This window comes from Panicum hallii, chromosome 9, assembly GCF_002211085.1.
Source record: "Panicum hallii strain FIL2 chromosome 9, PHallii_v3.1, whole genome shotgun sequence".
NCBI lineage: Eukaryota > Viridiplantae > Streptophyta > Magnoliopsida > Poales > Poaceae > Panicum > Panicum hallii.
This window is the reverse complement of record NC_038050.1, coordinates 69,813,310-69,836,837: the sequence shown is the minus strand read 5'-3', so window position 1 is coordinate 69,836,837 and position 23,528 is coordinate 69,813,310. Positions and strand designations below refer to the sequence as shown.

At 48.9% G+C, this 23,528-nt stretch overlaps 5 protein-coding genes across 6 annotated transcripts; all 5 read right to left on the bottom strand.

Moving 5' to 3' along the window:
• Positions 1-3,226: 3,226 nt before the first annotated feature.
• Positions 3,227-4,544, bottom strand: LOC112876486 (ethylene-responsive transcription factor RAP2-12-like). Its single transcript, XM_025940608.1, has 3 exons — positions 4,211-4,544; positions 3,762-4,112; positions 3,227-3,673 (listed from the first exon to the last, which is right to left on the bottom strand). Exons 1-3 carry the CDS (start codon positions 4,473-4,475, stop codon positions 3,432-3,434), a joined length of 858 nt encoding a protein of 285 aa, XP_025796393.1. The 5' UTR covers positions 4,476-4,544; the 3' UTR covers positions 3,227-3,431.
• A 2,222-nt stretch (positions 4,545-6,766) lies between these two features.
• LOC112872637 (ethylene-responsive transcription factor 1-like) lies at positions 6,767-8,445 on the bottom strand. Of its 2 annotated transcripts, XM_025935701.1 has the most exons (3): positions 8,128-8,444; positions 7,238-7,987; positions 6,767-7,142 (listed from the first exon to the last, which is right to left on the bottom strand). In XM_025935701.1, the coding sequence occupies exons 1-2, from the start codon at positions 8,378-8,380 to the stop codon at positions 7,263-7,265; spliced, it is 978 nt and encodes a 325-aa protein (XP_025791486.1). In that variant the 5' UTR covers positions 8,381-8,444; the 3' UTR covers positions 6,767-7,142; positions 7,238-7,262. The 2 variants fall into 2 exon arrangements, with proteins under 2 accessions (XP_025791486.1, XP_025791485.1); XM_025935700.1 differs by having other exon boundaries at positions 6,767-7,987; positions 8,128-8,445.
• Positions 8,446-12,193: 3,748 nt separating this feature from the next.
• LOC112875727 (dehydration-responsive element-binding protein 2D-like) lies at positions 12,194-13,511 on the bottom strand. Its single transcript, XM_025939680.1, has one exon. It carries the CDS (start codon positions 13,291-13,293, stop codon positions 12,403-12,405), a length of 891 nt encoding a protein of 296 aa, XP_025795465.1. The 5' UTR covers positions 13,294-13,511; the 3' UTR covers positions 12,194-12,402.
• Positions 13,512-16,315: 2,804 nt separating this feature from the next.
• Positions 16,316-17,508, bottom strand: LOC112877737 (ethylene-responsive transcription factor ERF073-like). Its single transcript, XM_025942095.1, has one exon. It carries the CDS (start codon positions 17,397-17,399, stop codon positions 16,440-16,442), a length of 960 nt encoding a protein of 319 aa, XP_025797880.1. The 5' UTR covers positions 17,400-17,508; the 3' UTR covers positions 16,316-16,439.
• A 4,616-nt stretch (positions 17,509-22,124) lies between these two features.
• On the bottom strand, positions 22,125-23,155 carry LOC112876031. Its single transcript, XM_025940061.1, has 2 exons — positions 22,711-23,155; positions 22,125-22,583 (listed from the first exon to the last, which is right to left on the bottom strand). Exons 1-2 carry the CDS (start codon positions 23,019-23,021, stop codon positions 22,400-22,402), a joined length of 495 nt encoding a protein of 164 aa, XP_025795846.1. The 5' UTR covers positions 23,022-23,155; the 3' UTR covers positions 22,125-22,399.
• Between the last annotated feature and the right edge of the window lie 373 nt (positions 23,156-23,528).

Here is a 23,528-nt window from a genome sequence, read left to right as displayed (position 1 = left end):
CGCTTAGACGGGGCTCTCCAACTAAAAATTGGACGAGCCTCCTCTGCGGTACCGGAGAGGAACCAGTTGCCTAACTTTTTAGGCTCGTGTTTCACCACATTGTTCGTGCGCAGGGGCGAAGCTACGGATCAAATCGACCGTGGTGCACAGCCCAAAAATAATTAGTTAGAGGTAAAAAAAAAGTTTACCCTGATGCATGGGCACTAGGGAAGTCCAACGTGGCTTCGCCCCTGCTCGTGCAGGACCTATGCATCATTCTTCCAACCTGAGCATTTTGGCCGCCCTTGTAGGGTGCAGGGCAGCCCTCTCCTGGTTTGGATATTTTACTTTGGACTTGTACGAGTGGCAGGAGGTGGCTACACGCTACCGTCGTCGACAGGAAGCGCGAGATAATTGGGGGCGCTGGTTGCTGTGGTGACCAGACGGATGCTTCTGATGCCCCCTCTTTCCATCTAGCGTTTCTGGGATGCTTTATTCCAGATAGTTAAACTTTAATCCTATCATATCAAAGAAAATTTTATTATTTAGAAATATTAAATAAAATTTAATTATAAAACTAATTACAGAACGTCTAGACTAATTCGTGAGACGAATCTAATAAAGTATATCGTCTCGCGAATTAGCATCCATCTGTGCAAAAAAATTTATAAACAGATTTAGTTTATTTAATAATCCTAAATGGTAAGATTCTCTTTGATGTTATAGGCTAAACACTACTACGAAAAAGGTTTTTAGAGGCAGGTAAAAATGTATTTTTAGGGGCGGGTCCGCACCCGCCCCTAATTCTCGCAGCTAAAAATGCGAATTTTAGGGGCGGGTAATGCGCCCCGCCCCTACAAATCGATTTCTAGAAAATAAAAAAAATAAAAAATTGAAAATAGCAAAATAAAGAAGAAAAAATATTGCAGCTAACCAGCCATTGTACTATTGAGTTCACTTTTTTTGACAAAATATACACGCTTGCTTCACCCGAAGTTCGAACTGCATACCTCAAACCTCGCACATACCTTGTTCTCCACCATACTACACAGTTATTTGTGACTCTATGGGGTATGTTATTCTTTTATTTTAACTCTAAAATTGATTTGTAAGGGCGGGTGACGCCATCACCCATCCCTATAAATCGTTTCTAGGGGCGGGTGATGCCACCACCCGGCCCTAAAAATATTTTTCAATTTTATTCCAAAAATTCATTTAAATTTTTCATATAGCAAAACAAATAAAAAAATAAACTTCTACCACTATGATTATTGTGAACTATAGATAAAAAAATATACCAAGTATATTTCAGTATATATAAAGGTTAAGATTGTTGAAACCTAAAAGTATCACTTGAGTTGTACGAGATATTATATAGTCATAGCCATATGTAGGTTCATAATAATTTTTTAGAGAATTAAATGATCTTAAATAAAAAAGTTATCACACTTTAGAGCTAGTCATTCTCTACAATTTTGATATAAAATTTGACTTAATCCGAGATCATATGAAAAAGTTATGATTTTTTTTGCGTGGAACTATTTTTAGAGACGGTCTAGAAATACCACCATTTCCAGAGGCGGATGGTGGCGTCACTGCCCTTGGAAATGCCATTTTATAAGCTATCATGCCTGTTTCAACAAGTAGGTGCGAGTTGGTGGGTGCAGTACTTAGTGCATTTGCTCCGACAAATCCCAATTATTAGTGCATCAGATGAGATGATGATGATGATCGTATGATCTTTCGTACACACTACTACTGATCAACTTTCATTGATGTGCTGCAACTGCAACCATCCATTTGCTAATATAAAGAGCACGAGTGAAGAGCTAGCTAATTCTTGGAAACTCGCACACCAGTACCCCTCAAAAAAAAAACTCGCACAACAGCACCTTTTTCTTTGAACGAACTCTATTGTTTCTTTGCCCTGGGGCTGACTTGCGTTCTAACTACAGGATGAACAGATCACCGGCCGCCACCTCCAGTGATGCCCGACCACAAGCGCCCTGCTCGAACCATTGCTAGAAGGATGTCGGCTGCCACCAAAGGCTGCGAGCCGTTGAGCATTACCGTCGCTCGGCAAAGCCACTTGAACCTGCAACCGCAAGCGCATCGGCTCCTGCTCAGTGCTCCGCCTCTCCTGCCGCTGTACGAGAACGCACGCCTCTGACACCGAGAAACCGGCGTTGAAGGGTAAGACAAAGCGCCGGCGGCAGCGAGCGCACCAGCTATAGTCTGGCGAGGACCCAAGCGACACGGTTCCAGGCGCCTCCTACTCCCACACCTCGCTCTTTTCTTGTCTAGCGCAACACGAACAATAATTCATCGCGTCCCTTGCGTGCTTCAATCCATTCATGTCAGTTTAATTTTCTGGGGACTTGTAGGCTAGCTGTAGCTCTGTTGGGTATTGATCGAGCTGGTGGGGGCTTGTAGCTGGGGCTAGCCAGCCCTTCTATATATATATATATATATAGTGGATACTATTGAATGCATTTAGCTCGATCTGAAATCAAACTCGATGATGGTATGCGTTGTAACAAAAAAAAACAGCATTCATGTGCTTTAACAATGGTACGGTCTATATATTATGTATTTTTGTTAAATACTATTTATTTCTGAAGCTGGAATTACTGGTAAAGCTAGTGAAACAGTATGACCAAGGCTAACTATATAGGACGGAAGTAACAAGCATATATATGCATCATCGCTGCAGCTTCCGAAGATGGAGAAGTGAGCGTATCATCGACTGTAATAGCAGCAACCGCACACGCCAACAGATTTACACGTCCAATGAAGAAGAGTGCATAGAAATGATATCCCAGAACTTGCATATACTCTGCTAGTCTAAAGATGTTCTTTCGCTTCAAAGTTCCAACTAATACCAGCGTCACATAGTTGGCACTGCAATTAGGTTACTTGGACAATTCGAGAGTGATCACATTCCATTTCTTACAACTCTTAGTTAATCTTGCTTGTCCTGGAAAATTTATATTACTGCTTCCAACTAGTCCCAGTATGTCTGATAGTTGACAATCCAATTAATTAGGACGGTGAAACTAACTGATTAGAAGAATTCACATTCCTTTTGTTTCCTCGTGAACTTAGGGAAACCTTCAGGAAAGGATACACGATACTTTTCGTAATTTGAAAAAAAAATTCTTAGAGGATGCACTGTCACGCACATTGGCATTGACTAGTCTTTTTTTTTCTCTTCAAACGTACAGTAAAATAGCATATTTGAAGAAGCTGGAAAATGTTCGACCATGTCATCATCGTCTCGGGAAGATCTTCCCACTCAACCAAACTTTACCTGCTAGAGTCCATGACTGTTCTAGACACTGCTCTTCTATCACAAACACATCCTTCACACACCACAGTAATCATTGCATATATATAATCCAGCAATCATACTAATCTCCTCCAGTACTAATCTCAGCTCGACGTTCGAGTGATCAACGAAGCATAACATTTGAAACCAGCCGAGCAAGCTGCCTCTCGCGGGTCTCTAGGTCTCTCCGCAGGGCAGCGATCTCCTCCATCTGACGGCTGCATTCGGCGATCAACGCCGCGTACTGCAACGCCCCGGCCGCTCCGTTCATCGTCAGTTCCGACACGATCCGCTCGCCGTGAGGACCATGTGTGATCAGTTCCTTGATCCGCGCCAGCGTGCTCCGCACCGCCTCACCGCCCAACTCTGCGAAGACCCGAAGCAACGACGCCATTGTATCAGTGAATCGCTAGCAGTGAAGTGTAAGCATGCTGTCACGAGATGTTAGTGTTACCTGCACGGCGAGCGTCGTCGGAATCTGCGTCTACGTCCATCGTGTCGTCGTCGGAGACGGCCGGCAGGTTCAGGTCGATGGCCGCCGCCGGCGTGTGCCACCTCTGGCGGCGGCTGGCGCCCTCGTCCGGGAGCGGGAAGTTGAGCCGCGCCCTCTGCCCGCGGATCCGGCGGGCCTCGCAGTCGTACGCCCGGGCGGCCTCCTCGGCGGTGCAGAAGGTGCCGAGCCACGCGCGCCGCCCCTGGCGCGGGTCCCTGATCTCCGCCGCCCACCTCCCAGACCGGCGGTAGCGGACGCCCCTGTACTTCTTCACGCGCGGAGCCGGGCTCGTGCAAACGGAGCGCCCTGAAACTGAAAACTGCGCGCGTGATGCACGGGAGCACATCTTTTTGCAGGTGAAGTGCGTGGTCGAAGCTGGCCGGCCTGGTTGGTGGTCTGATCGACCGTACCTGCAGGAAAAGGGGCAGCCTTGGACCTGCGGCCGCCGGATTCCGGCGAGGCGCCCGGAGACGGCTCCTCGTCGTCCACGAAAAGCTGGAACTCGGCCTCGAACTCCTCGTCGTCAGTGACGGCCTCGAGCTCGTCGACGTCGGCCGCCTTCCGCTTGCCGCCGGCGGCGGCCCCGCTCTCGGCCGCCGGCCAGAGCGTGGCGACCGTGAGCGGGCGGTGCACCCGCGCGGGGACGAGCTCGGCGAGGATCGCTCCCCCGCACATGTCGTATCGATACGTTTCCTTGCCTGGAAGGAAGAAGCTTGGCAACGCGGGAGAGCGACCGAGGAGTGGAAGTCCGCGGGGAAACTGTAAATAGAGGATCCGGGTGACGTGGGCCGTCGAAGACCGTGGGCTCGTCTTCTTCGTCGCCGCTCCGGTTTCTCCCAATCTTGTGGGCGCCCACAGACTGGGCTTCAAGTCGAATGACTATGCCGACACTGTGTGTGTGGGTTGATAGCGATAGGAAACCATGGGCTCTTTTCAGCCCACGGAGCCATGGGCGGCTGGCTGTTGCGCGCGAGTCCCGCGGGTTCTCCACTTTTCCACTCCCACAGGCCACAGACTTGCAGGGTCCGTTGTCTACTGCTATTTGTAGATACGAACAGAATCTAGAGGCGTATCATCCTCATCCATGCTTGTATAAGACCGTCACAAATGCCCCCTTTTGCAGAAAGTGTTGGGAGCCCTTCGGCTTGATGCGCATACGCATGACGTGGCATTGCTACTTATAGCATCCGGGGGCATGTACATTGCTTGTTCGGGCTTGGTCTTGTCAGTTGTCAGATGCTACCACTGTCCAAGGTGAATAGGTGATGTCCTCAACTCCGAAGGACCTGAATTCCTCCATCGACTGCGTTCGTTTCAGCAGAAAGAGGCGGAGCCCTTGTTTCTATAAGCTATGGATCATCTGCACTCCGTCTCTGTTTTGTTGACTTCTTGGCTTGAATACGAAATGCTGTTGTTTCCAACAAGTTTCAGATTATGAAGCAGCAAATTCATCATCGAAAGCGCCGTTTGCTCTGTTTCTTCCAGGCTCCACTTCGGAGGAGCAGAAGATCGACCGGAGGCGCTTCCGTCTCTGCAACTTCAGAACCAAACCCCAAATCTCCTCCTCTTCTTTTGGATAGTGAATCCCAAATCTCTTCTAGAGGCTACAACCCTTGACCAGAGACGGACAGACTTGTTGAGAGTCATTAGAAGCATCTCTCCACATGCATGGGCAAGTAACAGGGCTCTGAAGTCTGAAGATACAACTCAAAGTGGCACTGACTAGCCTTATCGTCCTTCCAAAAAAAAAAGACTAGCCTAGTAGCCTCATCGTTATCGTTCTAGAAAGTTGTGTCGCTCTGACCCAGAAATGGTGGATAGCAGGATAAGCTTGCGAGGAACTTTTTTTTTTTTGCTGAAAAGAACTTCGCATCTGGAGGATCGAGGATTCTTGTTTATTTTTGAGGAACTGGATCAAACATGCTATAATTCCTCTCGATCCCATATGTACTGGGGGAATTCTCCGGCTAACGGAACAGGTGAGAGTAGCCAAACAAATTATTGGGGGGTCTAGCCCCTAGGCAGCTAGTTTATCAGCAACCATGCCGGGAAGATCCAATCGTTGCGAGGAATCATGGGCCGCAAAATTAGGCCATCATCACGGGGCAGATTACGCAGAGGGCCGAGCCGCGGCAACTGGCAGTTTTCTGGAGGTAAGAGTAGGTGCTGCCGAACAAATGCAAGGCCCGACCTTATCAAAAAAATAAAGAAAAAAAAGGACAAGGACTGAAGCATTTGCCTTTTGCTTCCACTTGGGATTTCTTTTTTTTTTTTATCTTTGCTTGAGAATCCTGCAACTCGACTCGGTCTGGAACGTAGCTGAGCCGAGTCGCTGTCGCGACGACATCGGGGCGAGCAAGATAACAGCAAGATGTGCAAATTGCAGCCTGAATTATCGCCCGGCAGCCGTCGGAAACCGGTGGTGCGCCCACCGGAATGCGAGGCGGTTTCCGCATCCAGGACTGTTTCTGGAATCACAGCTCACAGGACTGTTTCTGAAAATAAGAATGCCCAGGAAAATGAGACAATTATTTTTGCAGGTGGTCAGAATTTGGTGTCATGGGATCAAATGAAATGGCAAAGAACTGCTGCCACCACATAGTAGGAATATACTATGTTTCTGTTATCTGAACTCCTTGTTTGTTTGGCGAGTCTCTGAACTCCTTGCAGGGGTGCTAATTGGCATGAGTCTCTTTCTTTTCATGTTTGCAAATATGTAATTTCAAGCTTGAAAGGACTTCTAGAATTATACCCTTGTGCTGGACATGGTGTTTGTTGGGACCTAGTTTATCTGAATTGCTATCTTTGTGGTTGTGGTTTTACCTCGTTTTTCCCTAAAAACAAGGTCATTGATCTGTGGTTATATTGCTTCTTATCAATGCAAATCCGGTGGGAATGCTTCTCCCCTGTAACAATTAATAAAAATAACCTATAAAAGATGCAAAATTGTTCACCATCTGACACGATTCAGAAAATTATGATCTCCTTATTACATACTTAGACTGAAACATGGAAGGATGGCTAGTATGTAGAACCAGGTTCACAAACTTATATGGCATAACAATCACAAACCGTACAATATATACGACCACTGCCGACATGATCAAATTCATAGGATTATTGACCCACAATAGGAAGCACCAAACGAGCAGTACAAATATTCAGAGTAGAGTACAGTTTGATCAGGAGGCCGGCAGTACAGATGCAGAATAATCTAGCGAGCAAACTCAAGCACTACAGTACAGTACTCTGACATATGATTACACGCCAATCAACAAGCAAACGATCGGCAGTCGCCCTCATCAGCTGCATCGATCGTCCGGTTGAGCACCGGCGCCGTCCCTGAACCAAGAATCAGAGCCCGTGACGTAGGGTGGTCGATGAACAAGTCAACAAGAGGAACAGAAAAGGCCATGGTGATGAATTCAGGTGCTTACAGCTGAGCGAAACTGGTAGGGCGCGTTAGAAAACATCGCTGTCATTGGGGAACTCGTCGAAGCTCCACAGGTTAAAACCGTTCATGTCGCTGTTCACGCCGTTCACGTCCTGGGCGGCGTCGACGGCGAACAGGCCGTCGAGGGACTCGTAGCCACCGGAGTAGGGCAGCTGGAGCACCATGAACGGATCGTACGCGAGCTCGTCAGCGAGCTCCAGCGCGGAGCCACCGCCGGAGCTCATCCCATCGGACGAGTCGTTGTCGTATCTCAGCTTCTTTGCGGGGCTACCGGACTCCGACCCTGTGCTGCCGGTGAAGGAGCTCCCCATGGCCGGCGGCGCCGCGGGAAAGGCGGGGAAGGTCATGTCGAAGAAGCTGCCCACGTCGAACGCCGCCTCAATTTCAGGCTTCACGGCGATCTCCTCCTCCTGCTGATTCTCTCCTGCAAGCAACGCGGGCTGCGCTGCGGCATGGTGGCGCTGCAGTCTCGGCGCGGCTCTCAGGTTGCCGCGGCGCGGGCGCGCGCCGGCCGCGGGGAAGTTGACCTTGGCCTTGCTGCCGCGGAGGCGGCGTGCCTCGACGTCGTAGGCCCGGGCGGCGTCCTCGGCGGTGCTGAAGGTGCCGAGCCAGACGCGGGTGCCCTTGTGCGGGTCGCGGATCTCCGCCGCCCACTTGCCCCAGGGGCGCTGCCGGATGCCGCGGAAATGGCGGCGGCCGCGCTTCTTCTGGCTCGCCGCGCTCCTGCCGTGGGCTACAAGAGTTCTTTCCCTTGAGATTACACTAACAGCTCTTGTGCACGCCACGATCAGACCCAAGAACGCGCGTGAACATTCTGCCGGTCACAGATTATTGAACCCTCGAATCGAATGAGCCACGATGTTGATCGGTTACCTGGGGAGAATGCGGATTTGGACGAGAACATGAAGTGGTGGTCCTCAACCTCCTCCTCGTCAAAATCGTCGGCGAAGTCCTCGAAGGCGGCCTCAAAGTCGTCGACGTCGGCGAGCTGGAGCCTCTTGTTCCTGCCGCTGCCGGCTTTCTTGGAGTCGGAGCCCGCCGGCCAGAGGTGGCCCGCGGTCACCGGCTTCGACGCCGCCCGCCGCGGCGACGGGATCAGCTCCGCGAGGATGGCGCCTCCGCACATTGTTCACCGTTCCGAAAAGTTTTTCTTGGGTTGTTCGTGTTGTTTAGAACCACGGAGGCTGCCGACGGAGGGAACAGATTTATAAACCAGCTACCTAGGACCGTTGGCGGATGACTTGGCATGATGACTAGAATGCCACATGCCACGCGACTCGCAAGCTAGCATGCCACCTGTCTTACGGGGTCTGGGTTGTATTTTTTTCAGATAAAATCTGAAGGAACTAAGGTGATTCACACTTCCCGTCCAACTGAAATGACGAAGATACGCACATATCAAACTGAAATGACGAAGACACGCACATATAAGGATTTTCCCAATGGCTTCTGATCCGCATTTTAGCCTGAATCACAATCTGAGAAGTAAGATGGTGAGCTCTGAGTACACAAAAGATCTCTAAGGCGACACCAACCAGCAAATGCCATGCTTCACCATATATCGATCCTATTTAGGCATTGCATGGCTTTCCCTTTACTCTATTTTGATCGCTTAACTAGGTAATAATAGGTTTCAAATGAGGCAGGACTCAAACAATCATGTGATCAACATAAAGTAAAGTGCCAAACAAAAATTTAAATAAATAACGGTCACTACTACGAGTAATAAATCTCTAGTAACATGAACTTAAAAGATCCATATAACTCTAAATAGAGCACACATAGGTAGATTATATTTTTAGAAAAAAATTCTTAATACTGCTTTCATATTCTTATGATTGAAAATAAATTAATTATGAATTTATAGAGACCAAACCATTTTTTTAAAAAAAGGCAAAACCGTCTTTGAAATTAGCTAACGGCGCAAATTATCCAGTTTTCATAGTTCAATGGACAAAATTGAACTCCAGTGTTAGTTTGATGAAGTTATTATATGCAAAGCCACCTAGTTCTTCACTTCTTTTAGGTTGATGAAATTCTCTCTCTATGTTTTATGCTAATTGCTACAGGCAAAGTTAAAAAAAATCAGAAAACTATGCCGCAAAGTAGATGACTGGCCATAAACCATTTCATCACGACGACTCTTTCAGAAAATATTATGTATGCTAGCTATCTGCTGCAAGTTGGTTTAATGCTTCACTTGAGAAATCTGACCGTTCTTGGGCTAAGCACGAATTCTTGCTGATTACATTAGTAGTTTAGCACTAATGGAAAATCGTCCTACTATGCAGGCTCCTGCAAGTGGAGGAGCATCTTGTGCTCTGTTCGTCGGTTAATGCCACTTGCGCTACAACTATCTGGGTGTGTGTCCCTTCAGCTGCCGGTTCATCCCTCGTCGCCGTTCAGGCCTGACAACCATCCAGAGCAACTTGTGCAAAGGCCACGTTCCTCCCCACTTGCATTGGCCGTCAATGATAAACTTGCAAAAGGACGCCGGCGAGCTCATCGGTCTCGTCCCACTGCACTAGCCCGCCAACGTTGATTACTTGAGCAATGATGTCACGGTCACATAACAACAACCATCGTCGGCGTCACGCCAACAACTTAGTTTTAAGGTAGAGCAAACAGATCAACAAAGAGCCAAGGGATTAGAACGGGCACATCAGCTAAACAGAAATCTTATCTGACTAAAACCTTTACTAAGCATGTCTCCATCATAATGCAGCTAGTAATTTTGACTACTTTAAGCCCAATGGCACGTTCAATAATGCTCCTATGTTTGGGTATGGCTTGTGGTCACCACGTTCCGCCTATTTTGCCCAAAGCAAAGCAATGTACTCCCTCCCCCTATTTATTATAACGCGTATTGGGTTTGAAAACAATCTTTAAAAGAAAATTTTGATTCATTAAATATACGATTAATTATTACAAAGCCAGTATCATATTAAAAAAATATGTGAAATCCGAATCTGTTGCTATAACTTTTAGACTCTAAACGTATATGACTAGTTGTTGGCCAAAACTTACAAAATTTAACCTTTTGAAATCCTAATACACCATATCTATAAAAAATGAGAGAATACTTGTTAACAAATAGTCTGGTTTCTGATAATTAGAAAAGTAAAACAGCACCTTTTTTGAAATGGAGTAGATTGGTGAGGGTACTAAAATGGACTTGTTCATTAGAAAATAGAGTGTAAGTATATATTCACTTTTAGAATTCCATTGGAATGACACTTTTACTTAATTTCTCTTTGTCAAATAGACGACCCCCCTCCCAAAAAAAATAAAAATAAAGGTTGTTGGTATAGAACATAATTATTTGACACAATTCTTTATTATCTAGCAAATTCTTTATCATCTAGATAATCACAAGACTTACCAAACCGCCATGGCCGCCGCCACATACTTGGTATTCTAGAAACTTGTATTGCCAACTTCCGCCGAACTTGCTAAGTATTTATATTCAGTGGCAATTGAGTATGTAAAACCAGTTGCACATTCTTTTTACTTGTTTCCTAAGGGAGCATGCCTCTCTTTGATGATCCCATGTATATAGATATGTAGTAAACCAAAACAACCACCGCTTTCTATCATGTTTCTGGTATTCCCACAAACGGCATGGCTACTTATCTTCGGGAAAGGTCATCGATGAATTTATAATATTTACACTTATCGTATAGGGAGGTGGAAAGTGAAATGCCTACTCATTAGTATTTAGATGCTTTAGTTAGGAGAACATAATTTATACCGGTGATTCATGCTAACAAAAGTTACCTCTTTGTCGTATGCCATGGGAACTTCCTGACGCAACAATCAGGAAAACCACCACAGCTCAATGAGGATATAGGACGTGCTACGCTGGTCTATATTTGTGTTTATGGTTTTTATCCTGTTTATTTCACAGTTTCACTTCTATTTTTCTTCCTGTTTTTCCATATTAAATCCTTGGTAACAATATCACACTGGCCATAGGTCGTAGCTTCGTCAGACAATCAGAGAGGCAGATTTCGTGAGTTCAGAGTGCGATTCAGCTTGGCTGTGACTGCACAACTTGTAGTACCACTTGCTTCGCAAAGAGAAGTCGCGCGATGAACCTGTATGTGTCTCAGGACTCCGTATTGCATCCCTCGCGCGGCGTGTCTACTGACAAACATGAAACTTGCAACTTGCAAGACGAAGATCTCCGATCCTCTTCTCTAGGCTCTAGTCACGAATAAGTAAGTGATTTCATAAACCCAAATCTCTACTACTATTGTTTTACAGAATAATTATAAAACATATAAAGATATACTTCTGCAAAAAAAAAACTACATTCCTAGATAGAGCTACTCTTGTCATTTTCAAATACTAAAGCCTCGCATATTAAGGCTACCTTGCCAATTTTATTATCCTTTGTTTTAACATGATGGCATTTTTTCTGGTGGTTTCCCATTTTCTCCCATAATATCTCACTCGGCATTTGGCTGCAATATTAGCCATCGCTCTGTGCAGAGAATCAGACAGGCAGAGAGACGGCGTACGGCAGTAAAGCATTGCGCCTCTGTGAGTTCACAGTGCCAGACCAACTTGTTTGTGGCTGCACAACTTGGTAGCCCAACTTGCGTTAGGAAAAGGGACCTGTGCATCTTACTAACGTTCATGTACCCGAGCCGAGGAATCCGTAGTAGGAGCACTCCACATCTTACGCGCTGCGCATCTGCCGACGAACACCACGCCCACGCGACGGGGAGCCGCCTCTCGTGTCCGCCGCTCCTCTGCATCACACGATGATCTGCTGCCACTGTCAGGCTGATCAACCAAGTTCAGACCACCCGTAGCTTCAGCGGGTAAACACAGGCAGCGTCTTACACGTATCTGGCTAAACGCTACGACAAGATCACGCACCGTCCTTTTCATCAGAGAAAAAATGCTAGCAATCGCTGAACGATCAAGAAGCAGATTGTAACGTTCAGTTCAGATGTTAGCAGCTCAGAAATTGATCGCTTAAGCACATGGGAACTGAAGATCCAGACTCGAAAAAAACCCATATGCTGCGCACAGAGTTGCAAACTACAGGGACGCTTTGCTCACAGCAACGAGAGCATTTGTACAGTGACAGTGAAGCACTGAAGCGCAGGGCTCCTGCGGCAGGGGACAAGCCAACAACTAATAACACATGGTGTCCTCGACGAGACGGTCGTCGTCGAAGCTCCAGAGCACCGCGCTCTGGTTGCTCTCCACTGCGTCGCCGCCGAACAGACCGTCCAGAGACTCGTACGCGCCGCCGTCGAAGAAGCTGAACTGGTCGCCGAACATGAAAGCGTCGAACAGCAGGGCGGCGGATCCCTCGGCCGCCGCCGGTGGCGCCACCACCTCCTCCTCCTGGGGTTCGGTCCGGGCCCGCTTGCTGGGGCAGCCGAGCTCCACGGACATGTCTGGCTCGACGCGGAAGTCAGCATCAGGCCGCGCCACGACGTCGTCGGTCGCGGACATGCCCTGCCACGAGAACTCCGGCAGGGAGCCGCAGCTGCTGTCGCCGGAGATGGTGCCGCAGGTTTCGGCGGCCTCGTTCTTGACCGACGGCGCGTGAGTGCCGAGAGCATCGTCGCCGTCGACGAGGTCCACGTACGGCGTCGGCTTGACGGCGGCGCGGCGCTTGCGGGTGCGCGCCGTGTCGGAGGACGGGAAGTTGAGTTTGGCGCCGGCGCCGCGGAGGTCGCGCGCCGCGTCGTCGTAGGCGCGCGCGGCGGCCTCGGCGGTGGCGAAGGTGCCGAGCCAGACGCGGACGCCCCTGACGGGGTCGCGGACCTCGGCCGCCCACTTGCCCCACGGCCTCTGCCGGACGCCGTGGTACTGGCTTGGCCGCCTGTTGCGCCGGGCCCCGGCGGCGCCAAGCGCGAACGCCTTGCGCTCCGTCAGCATCACGACCTCCTCCTCGGAGTCCTCGTCGAACTCCTGGAAGGCGGCCTCGAAGTCGTCGTCCTTGGCCGCCGCGGCGGGGGCTCCCCTCCGGCCGCCGCTGGGTATGAGCTCGGCGAGGATCGCGCCGCCGCACATCTTGCTCTGACGGTCGGAGTGATGACTGTGAACTGTGATTCTGTGAAGTGAAGCAGCTGTAGATCGGTGTAGTGGTGTGATGGTGCTGGTCGCCGGCGGTGGCGACTTTATAGGGAGGTCGGGAGCCGCTTGGACGGGGCGAGGGGTCAAGGGCAAAGGCGGGAGAAGCCGAGAAGGAAAGAAAAGCGCCGCGAACGCGACGCCGCGACGGCGGGGCCTCGTCCCCAACGAAGAGGGAAACGATGGAAAGAAAAAGGGGGGCCTAGCGACTTCCAGGTCAGCACGTACGATCCGACTACGATTGGCCGCTAGGGCGCGTGGCTCCAGAACTGATTTTCTTTTCTTTTTTTGAGGGGGGCTCCAGAACTGATGGGAGACGACATCATCGCAGTCGCGGCTCATTCAAGGGCTGGCCGATGGCAGATGCCAATGGGCTGTTGGGCTTTGCACTCCACCCCCATCCACCGGAAACGGTTCCTCTAACGTCCATCCTCCTGACTTTGAGTCACTGACGCGTGGGCCCGGTCCCACGCATCAGTGTCAAAGGAGGACGTCAGGGAAGACTCGTCCCACCCACCACCAATCAGATCAAGAACAGCATGATGGATTCATGGCTGCTTTGACTGCTTCCTCCTGCTTTCGCGAGTGTCTCTCTGCAGTAATTCACGTCGACCTGAAAGTCAACACGTCCGAATGGGGCTTAGCAGCTCATCTTTCTTCTTCTGAAAGACGCGATTAAATTTGCGAAACTTTATCAAATGGCGTACAGTACATCGCAGTAGTACGGATTTCAGTAACACAGTAAATTGATTGAGTTCGTTTCATAAAAAAAACACAGTAATCGATTGATAAATCCTCTCCTTGTTCCCCGCTGAGATGGATAGGTTCAAAGGCGGAATCGTGCGATACCGAAACCTGGTGCGGCCTGCCAGTTTCCAGGACGGCTGTATCTACCACCAAGTGGACGCTGGATGACTCTCGTGGCGCTTAAAAAGCTAGTTCATGCGATTGGATGGATCATGCTAGTTTTATGTTGCTACAATCCTAGTATTTAGCATCAACTGGATGAGTATATTAGTCTATCGAGCAAGCCATCCGATGCTACCTTTTCCGATCGGAAGTAGCAATGCTGACTCATGACTGCATCCAGCGTCTTGCTATGAATGTAGTTGTCTCTATACATGGATCATCCAATCAGTAATCACCTGGCGACTATTGTATCAGTAGTTCAGCACTGCTGCTAACCAGCTTTCCTGTTGAAGGCTGCCCTGCCGGTGCCCACCATGGAACGCAAAACCATGGATCGCTTCCGGTCCCGGTATCACCGGGAGAGCGGTATCAGCAGCTTAGGATGATGAAAAGAATAGAATGGATCTCACACTGAACAATCGAAGATGAAGAGAATGGAGTGAAGAGGGAGATTAGAAATTTCAGGTACCAATCAGGCGAGGCAGTGCGGCGAGGTGGAGCGGCGAAAAATGAAGACTTTGGACACACGCATCATGCATGACAAAACCCAGAGTACGGATAACTTAGCTCCTACATATACATATCAAAATTACAAAATAGCACTGAAGATACAGGTGCACTGTGCAAACAGCCAGGCCTGGCCTGGAGCAGTGATGATAGGGATGGCAACATCTTGGTTTGTCTGTTCAGGAGATCATGGAGATGGTGTGCTTTAGAGGGTGTTTGGATCCGACGATTAAATTTTAGTCCGGATCATATCGGATATTTGGATGATAATTATAGGTATTAAATATAAATTAACTGTAAAATTAATTGTATATATATTTTAATCTTAGGGATGGAGCCCGTATGTCGACACTTTTTTAGCTGGGCTGGTTGGCTCTGATGGTGGGAAGCGACATGTATCATTGAAAATACGCAACTTGAGCGACGCCCTGCAAGCAAGGGGAGCCAAGTTCAGTGTCTCCTCCCAGTGGGTTGCCAACAAAACAATGCAACCGATGTGACGATGAAAAGGATAGAAATATCTTTTCCCTATCGTTTTGGGGCTGAGGCTTGCAGCTGGCAAAGTTTATCTTATCATTCTGTGTTTTTTTCCCTCATCATGAATCTTCAACAATATCTCGTGTCATCGCTGAATGAATAGGGACTTTGTAAAATAGAAGATGGGTTAAACTCTGCCTCCTCCTGCGTAAAATATCTAGTGCAGTGATGTGTTACCGTATACCTCTCCGCGATATTATAAGAACTCCTTTTTATATTTTTGAAAAATACATAATTTTTATGTAACATAAAAAATAAATTAAAGTCGGTAATATCGATTTGGTAAATATATTTGATTTCGTGAACTTGAGTGGGCTTATTCATGTTATTTTCAATTTAACATCGGCTTTAAAACAAAACTTATTAATGATAAGCCAACCATTCGTAATTTGGGATGGAGGGAGTAGAACTGAAATGGATATAAGCGTTAGCCAATTCTAGGTGGTGTTAAAGCTAAGTGTGACGATGATGATCCTATAGTATATATCCTACAGATTTCTCATGAGATATATAGGATCGATACCCTTTTGGGCTTGTAGAATATGATCTCTAAGCTAGGATCATATCAATATCTTTTTTTTTGTTGGGGGGGGGTGGGGGGCCGCTTGTAGGACTACCGAGAATCATATTGTGTTTCATCTTCGTGTCGTAGGATGCAATCTTGCTCTGGCCGGATGAAGGTTGGCTGGTTCTAGTGTCTTCTGGTCAACCGTAGAACAACGTACTAATGGTGCACGCGACTTTAATTTGCAGACTTCACGGAGCAACCAGAGGTATCAGGCTCTCAATTTGCAGGTCAATACATGCTTTGCCTGTTTCAATGGCGTTGCTTGACGGCTTTCCTCTGGGGACAGACTAGGAACCTCGTTGATCGTTTCAATTTCCTGGTTCCTCTATCTTCTTTCCAGGTTTTATTGGATATAAACCATTTTTTCTTCATGAACTAACTTTTGATTAAACCAGTTACTAAGAAGAGTGCGATGATTATCAACTCGTGCACATATGAAGGGAGAGGCAAGATCTTTTGAGAACGGTAAATTCATCTCTTCCTCGATCCAAAGTTACAAACTAGACAAGATCACAAAACCATCCGTAATTTTACAAGACGTTGAACTTGAACACAGCGGAGAAGCTTAAAACGGCAGGTTGTCCTCGACGAGGCAGCCGTCGTCGAAGCTCCACAAGCCCATCCCCTCGTCCGCAGCGGCGTTGCCCTGCACGGCGTCCGCGCTGAACAGGCTGTCGAGGGACTCGTACGCGGCGCCGTTGAAGTAGGCGAGCTGGTCGCCGAAGAGGAACGCGTCGAACAGCGCGTCCGACTCGGAGTCGGAGGCCCGGGGCGACGCCTCATCGGTGCTCTCGGGCTCGGTCCTCGGGCGCTTGCTGGCGCCGCTCTGGTACTCGGCCTCGACGGCCTCCGGGGCGGGGCGCGGCGCGGGGGCCTCGTCGTACGCCGACACGCCCTGCCACGAGAAGTCCGGGAGGGCGCCGCCGGACTCGGAGTTCTCGCTCTCGGTGGCCCCGACCTCGTGCTTGACGACGGACGCCGCGTAGTACTGCTGCTCGTCCTCTTCGTCGGCGACGAGGTCGACGAATTCGGCGGCGCGGCCGCGCTTGCGCCCGGCGGCAGGAGCGGCGTCGGCGGGCGAGGGGAAGTTGAGCTTGGCCCTGGGCCCGCGGATGTCGCGCGCGGCGGAGTCGTAGGCGAGCGCGGCGGCCTCGGCGGAGGGGTAGGTGCCGAGCCAGACACGGACGCCCTTGACGGGGTCGCGGATCTCGGCGGCCCACTTGCCCCACGGGCGGCGACGGACGCCCTTGTACTGCGCCGCCTTCCGGCGCCTGCTCGGCATCGGCGCCGCCTGCTGCTGCTGATTCGTCGACTTCTCCAAAGAGGAGGAAGCGTTGAACACGAGCGGCTTGCTCTCGACCTCCTCGTCGGAGTCCTCGTCGAACTCCCGGAACGCGGCCTCGAAGTCGTCGGCCCTCCGCTGCTGCTTGCCCTTGCCGCCGGCCGCGGGCCAGAGGTGGCCCGGCGTGACGCGGCGCGCCGGCGTGCTCGGTATGAGCTCGGCGAGGATGGCACCACCACACATCTTTGCTTGCTTTCTCTCTTACTCTTGCTGCTAGTTGTTGAAGCGAGTCACTGCTAGTGGGACGCTAGCTCTTGTGTTGTTGTGTTTGGTTTGGAATGGAGGTCTCGGCTCGTCGAGGCGCTGTTAAATAGGGTGGAGGACGCGACGGGCTAGGAGAAAGCGGTGTCAAGTGGGTGCGGTGGCGACGGACGGACGCCGTGGCTGGCGTGACGTGGGGGCTCCAAAATTCGCGGGGCGAGCCGAGCAGGCAGGCAGGCGGGCAGCTTCATCGCAGCGTGTGAGGGGATAAGGCCGGCGCGGGCGGACACGCCGGTACGGGCCCGCCCGCTCGTCTGTCCTCGTCGCTATCGGCGGCGGTTGGATCCCGCCAGGTCGCCAGGAGGAGGTGCAATGCATCTGCCTCCTGCCTTCCGTCCAAGTTGCGTCCAGGCCGCTGTCGGCAGGGGACAGCGACGGCAGCAGCCGGGCGTGCCCCGGTCCGCGGTTTTGAGCTTCTCCGGCGATCCACCCTTGGCGGGGCGGCCTCTCTACTCTGCGGCCCGCGGCAGCGCCGCGGCGAGGAGGCCGTGTGCCCGCCACGCGCCTCGGAGCCCGCGGCGAGGCGGCCACACGCGGCGCCGCAGAGATACGGTGTCAGCCTGTCAGCGTGGGCCGCGGCGGCGTGGGCGTCGCCAAACCGGAACCGCCTCCTGCCGCCCCCCAGTTTGTGGGAAAGGCTGTATTGGCAAGTGGCCAGCCGGGAGCTTTCTTTATTCTAAACCAAAGCGGGTGGGTTAACCTAACTGCTTCGCTAATCCTTTGCTAAACTGAGCAAGTGGGGTTGAGCTTTAGCGATAAGACCGGGGGATTAGCGCTGATGCTCATTTGAAAAAGTTGGCAAGTGGAACTCAGTGGAAGGAGGGATGCCTCAAACTTTTTCAGGTCAGCAATCAACATGTCACTAAAGACGTGCAAGTCCTCTCTCTGCAAATTAGTATGCATACTGCTGCTCTTGAAATAGACGTATCGCCGCAATTTATGAAATACTAGCAAGGTGACCCGCGCTAATTAGGGCGGGTAGCTAGCTTTTATATACCAATACTTTTGATGGTTTATTTCAAAATAAATGAATGCAAATAGTTGTTTAGTCATATCATTGTAACAAATCAAGGTATTTATGGAGAAAAGGATTATAAAAGTATCTTTTTTACTTATTTACTGAAAGCAATATAAAGATTCAGACATTATCAACATGAATGTAATTATTTTTAGGTTTTTGGCTGGCATTGTACATTTTTGTTTGTGAGTTCTTTTTAACATTATAAATTATTCTTATACTTTTAGTAGAAATATCTAGGTGGGTAGCTCAATGTATACCACCAAAACTAATAATTAGAATTTTATTTTGAGTTGTAATCAAAACATAAATAAGTTGCGGATGCATCCCCTTTAGTTCCTATGTTATCCACACTTCTTATTTTTCTTTTTATTTTCCTTTGTTTTGATCATAGTGGTTCTTGTATTCTATGGTTGTCGTCACACTCTGTGAATTACGCATTATCTCATCATCTATTATTTTTGAATTGCATGCAGCTCCATGATTCCACACCATACCGCTGATGTTCTCTTCTTCGTTATCATAGTAGCTCTACGTTGTTTCTAAATCAAGATTCTTTGTAGAGCCGCTCATTCCTCCAGATGCCATCACCGTTGCTACTTCAAATCACACGACACAGATGGCCGGCACACACCCATCTGCTTCGCCTTTGCCGCATTTATTAATGCTTGAATGGGATGCTCCACTTGTCTCGCAACCGATGATCATGATCATCTCAGCTGCATTGCGATGTAACAGGTCTTCGATTATGCATACCGCACGAATAAAGCTTCTTATGCCGATAGCCTACTCCGCCTTATCCAATGTAGGATTACTGAAAACCTCAAAACGAAAATCATGGACTCCTATATATTTGCATTTTGTTGTTGCGCTTTCCTAGTGCTTAGATGACCTCGCAAGATAGAAAAATGTAAAAATGTAGGTTTGATCGTCAGTTTTGATAATTTTCTTATCTACCATTGAGTTCTGCATGCTACCTTGATCATGTTGATTGTACGTGCTTGTTGCACTGTGATATCCATTGTTGCCATTGTCTCGTCAATTTTATTTTGCTCCCTAAATTCAATTGAGAATTCAACCTTGTAAACCTATGACAACGTAAATATAATAGGAGTGTTTCTGATATCCGACTTGAAGATTCTCACCAAAGTGGCAGATTCACATAGCTAGCGGACACACATCATGGTGCATGGTGTGATGGCCGATGGCATGTTCCTGGAAGAGCTTGTTGTCGTGCTCTTCAAAAGTCAGCTTCGCGGACTATGGTTTGGCCACATTTTTTTGAAATTAAATCGTGGGGGAGTTCCCCACAGCAAACCTAGAAGGTTCAAAACAGAAATCATCCGGGACATTGAGCCTATCGCCGCTGATTGGCCCTAAAAGTGTTTCCTGTAATTCGTTCCTGTTCAGTTTCCACTGGTGATCTGATCCTGTGTGGCTGTCAGTTGTCGTTAGGCCTAGTTGCCGTACGCGAGTTACTCCACTTCGTGTATCGGTATCATCAACGACATCATCGATGAGCACACGTGAAGAGGTCCTTTTTCCTACCATATTGGATATGAATTAAACTTTTGGATATTTATTAACCATAGCTGATTGGCCCAGCAAATGTTTCGTTGTAAGTGACATATATCATCATCTGATGTAGCTTTCTTTTTCTGCTCAGTTCTCACTATTGATCCGATCAGTTGTAAATCATTCTATTTTTTAGTTTATCGTATGAATCTGTACCCCCTCTCAACGAACTTGGTGGTTTTTTTAACACTCCTTTATATTTATATTAATATAATAGATGCTAAGTAGTCGTCCCTACTCCATCGTCGTGTGTCGTGAGCTCAATGATCAATGAGCCAGACCAGACCGCAAACCAGGCAGGGTGGCTGCGGCCTGCCCAAGTTTCTGGAGAAAGCGGTATTGGCACTTTGCATCGGACAGGATTGCTGCAAGGAGAACTGACCTCACCTCGTCGCTGCGATGAGCTGTGGTCTCGTCAAGCTCAGCGATCTGATCCTGCACAGGGTGGAGAAGTGAACACAAAGTGCCAAGCTTATATATCAATATAAAAGAATGAAATGCCAGGCAATTGAATAATAGAATAATTCCAGTTGCAAGAAGTTGTATTTCGCTGTCCGCGCAGGACGGAGAGCGGGAAAATGGCAGATGTTCGATGAGGCCGCGTAGAGACACGAAAAGCTCGGATGGATTGGGTGTTGTTGGGCCCTTACATGGGCTAGTCAGGCCCATTTTTTCCGTGTTCCTCTCTGGGCTTACAAACGTGTTTATGGGCTGGGATGGATCTGATTTGGGAGGTGGCAAATCTACATATATAGTCAGGATCCGGTGGTGTTCTGCAATCTGCAGCAGGGGGTAAGTAAAGTCTTTCTCTCCCCTCAAAAAAAAAGTAAAGTCTTTCTCTCCATACGTACAAAAGCAAGTCATGACTGCGCAGGTCATTTCTTTCTAGGTACAGCACGTGCGTGCGGGTATATTGTAGGCGGTCAGATGGTCATTTCATTCAGTCTCATTCATCCATTCAGATCCAAGATGAACATGAGGTGCAAATACGGAGGCTTGGGGTGCTTGGCGATGATGGCACCTGATCTTGGTTGCATCGCCCGTGCAGTGTAAGCGGCATCTCGCGATCATCTGATCATCTTTGTTTTTTTCATTACTTTCATTTATCATTGATTGAATCGGTCCCGATGAATATACTGCATCGTGCTGATGATGAGCGCATCTTATCTTATTGAAGCGGGCCGTCCTCACTTCCTCGACGTCGGAACTGCGAGGAGCCATGCGTCCAGCCTCATCACGGAGAGAAGCCGCAACGCTACAACGCTCGACGAGACCAAGGTGAAGCTGGTATTCTGTGCCCAGGTGGGCTGTGTTACGCATGACTGCTTCTGCTGCTTGAACCAGAAGCCGAAGCCGCTGTGCTACGACACGAAGCGCGAGTGCAAGGCCGGCTGCCCTCACTGCGTTCCCGTATGCCCGCCCTAGTGTGTGTGTGTGTGTGTGTGTGTGTGTGTGTGTGTGTGTGTCGCCGCAACGATCCAATCGACCGTTTCGACCATGCGCTGCCGCGGTACTGTGTGGTGATCGACGCGAATGGTTACTGTAATAAGCAAGCTCGATCTGGATATGCACGTGAGCAACTAATAGAACAAATTATTTGTCTCTTTCCAGGTTCATGTAACAACTGCTATAAGGTTCTAATATCGATTTAATCTTCCATTATAAGCACTTCGGTTCTTCACCTTCTTTTGGACCTGAATTCTTATATTAGATCACTTTGGTTCTTCATCATGCACCAATTGTGCTATCGACGCATTTTCGATGAGGTGGTTCATTTCTTAAATCAAATCACAATTTTTATTTTTTTTAAGGAGTTCTAACTCAAATGGAAATTGAGATAAATATTCTATTCAGAAGTATTCATTTGTTCTGGACTCTCTTTTAGTTTTCTTGCTTCTCAATTCTTATGGAAATCAAGCTACTAATTAGTCCTTTTTTAATTTTGGATGAATTTAGCAAGTTAATAATCATATCTCCATTAGCCTGCTTGATTTAATTGTATTCACAAATTTGCTACTTCCTAGGCAAGTCACACTCTAATCAAATGCTCCCTCTGATTCTAAATATATTTCATTTTATTTTTCTAGCCCGTCAAACCTCCTTAACTTGACTCATCTACATACAAAAAGGTACAAAGATTGACAACACATGGTTGACGTTACTAGTCAACAAGTGTCCACAGTAATATCCATCCCACAGCGACAGCTTTCTCTTCAATTCAGACTGAACAAAGGCACTCTTCTGTTCTGATTTGAAGAAAGGCAACAAAATTTTCACCGTATATGAGACTGCAATAACAGAAGTTGTCTTCAACATATGTGTGTAAGGATCATCGTGCAGCGGTTTGCAGTCTCATGATGAGCCGATTCGATCCTTGCATCTTGGGAGCCGCCGCAGCGTGCCGACGGTGGAACGCGTCGCGGCGCTTCCTGATGAGCATCTCGATCTCCCGCCGCTCCTCTTTCGCCATGTGCTGGCACCGGCACTCGGCGCTGCAAAACGCTTGCTCCCCTCTGCAAAATTCACCGGAATCCCAGGTGAGTAAAACTGAAGGCTGACGGTGATGAAGGAGCATCACCGTGCATGATTCATGAGATTGAGGAAAGTTAATTAGCTAGGGGCGTGGTATCTCGATCTTACTTGTACACGAAGACGTCCATGGTGGCGTCCAGGTTCTTGTGGCAGCAGAAGCAGCGCTTCAAAAACTCGAGCCCCACGAACATCCGGCCGTTCTCGTGGCCGCACTTGCTGGACGCGCTCGCCGCCGCCGCGATCCGCACCGCCGATCTCCTCAGGACCGTCGGGCGCTGTTTCCTCGGCGACGGCTGTATGATGAGGCGGAGCCCGACGAGCTCTCCGGCGGCGCCGGAGGCCGCCGCCATTATTGGCGTCGAGGTGGAGGCGCCCACCCCCTCCTCGAGGTGGAAGAGGCTCGGCGCTCTTGGGATCATGCTGTGCGCTTTGCAAGGATCTGCCTCTCTTGGAGCTAGCGTCTCTTCGATCAGTCTTCTCTGTGTCGGAGAGGCAGACGGAGAAGATATTGTAGAGGAATGAGAATGTCTTGAGGCGTTTGAGCTGCCAGGTGCGCTCATATATTATATAGCAGCGCGTATTAGTTCTGTGGCTGCAGTTCAGTTGGTTGGGGGCCCACGACGAAACGCTCCCGTCCAGAGAGAGAGAGAGAGAGAGAGAGAGAGATTGATTTATTTGTAAGTAGCGAGGATACCCGCACATGCTACACATGGTGCAAAAGCTGCAGGGCTAGTTTTCACAGCGTGTGTGATCACGCGATTGGGCTGGCCTGCAGCGTGCGAGTGCCGTTTGGCCGTGTGGGTGCCACCGTGCCACGTACACACGGATGACACACCCATGTCCTGATACGGGACACGTGGGCGTGGGTGTTATCTCTACCGTTTCGCAAGACAACAAGGCGTCCTCTCGATCGCAGTATCTTTTGT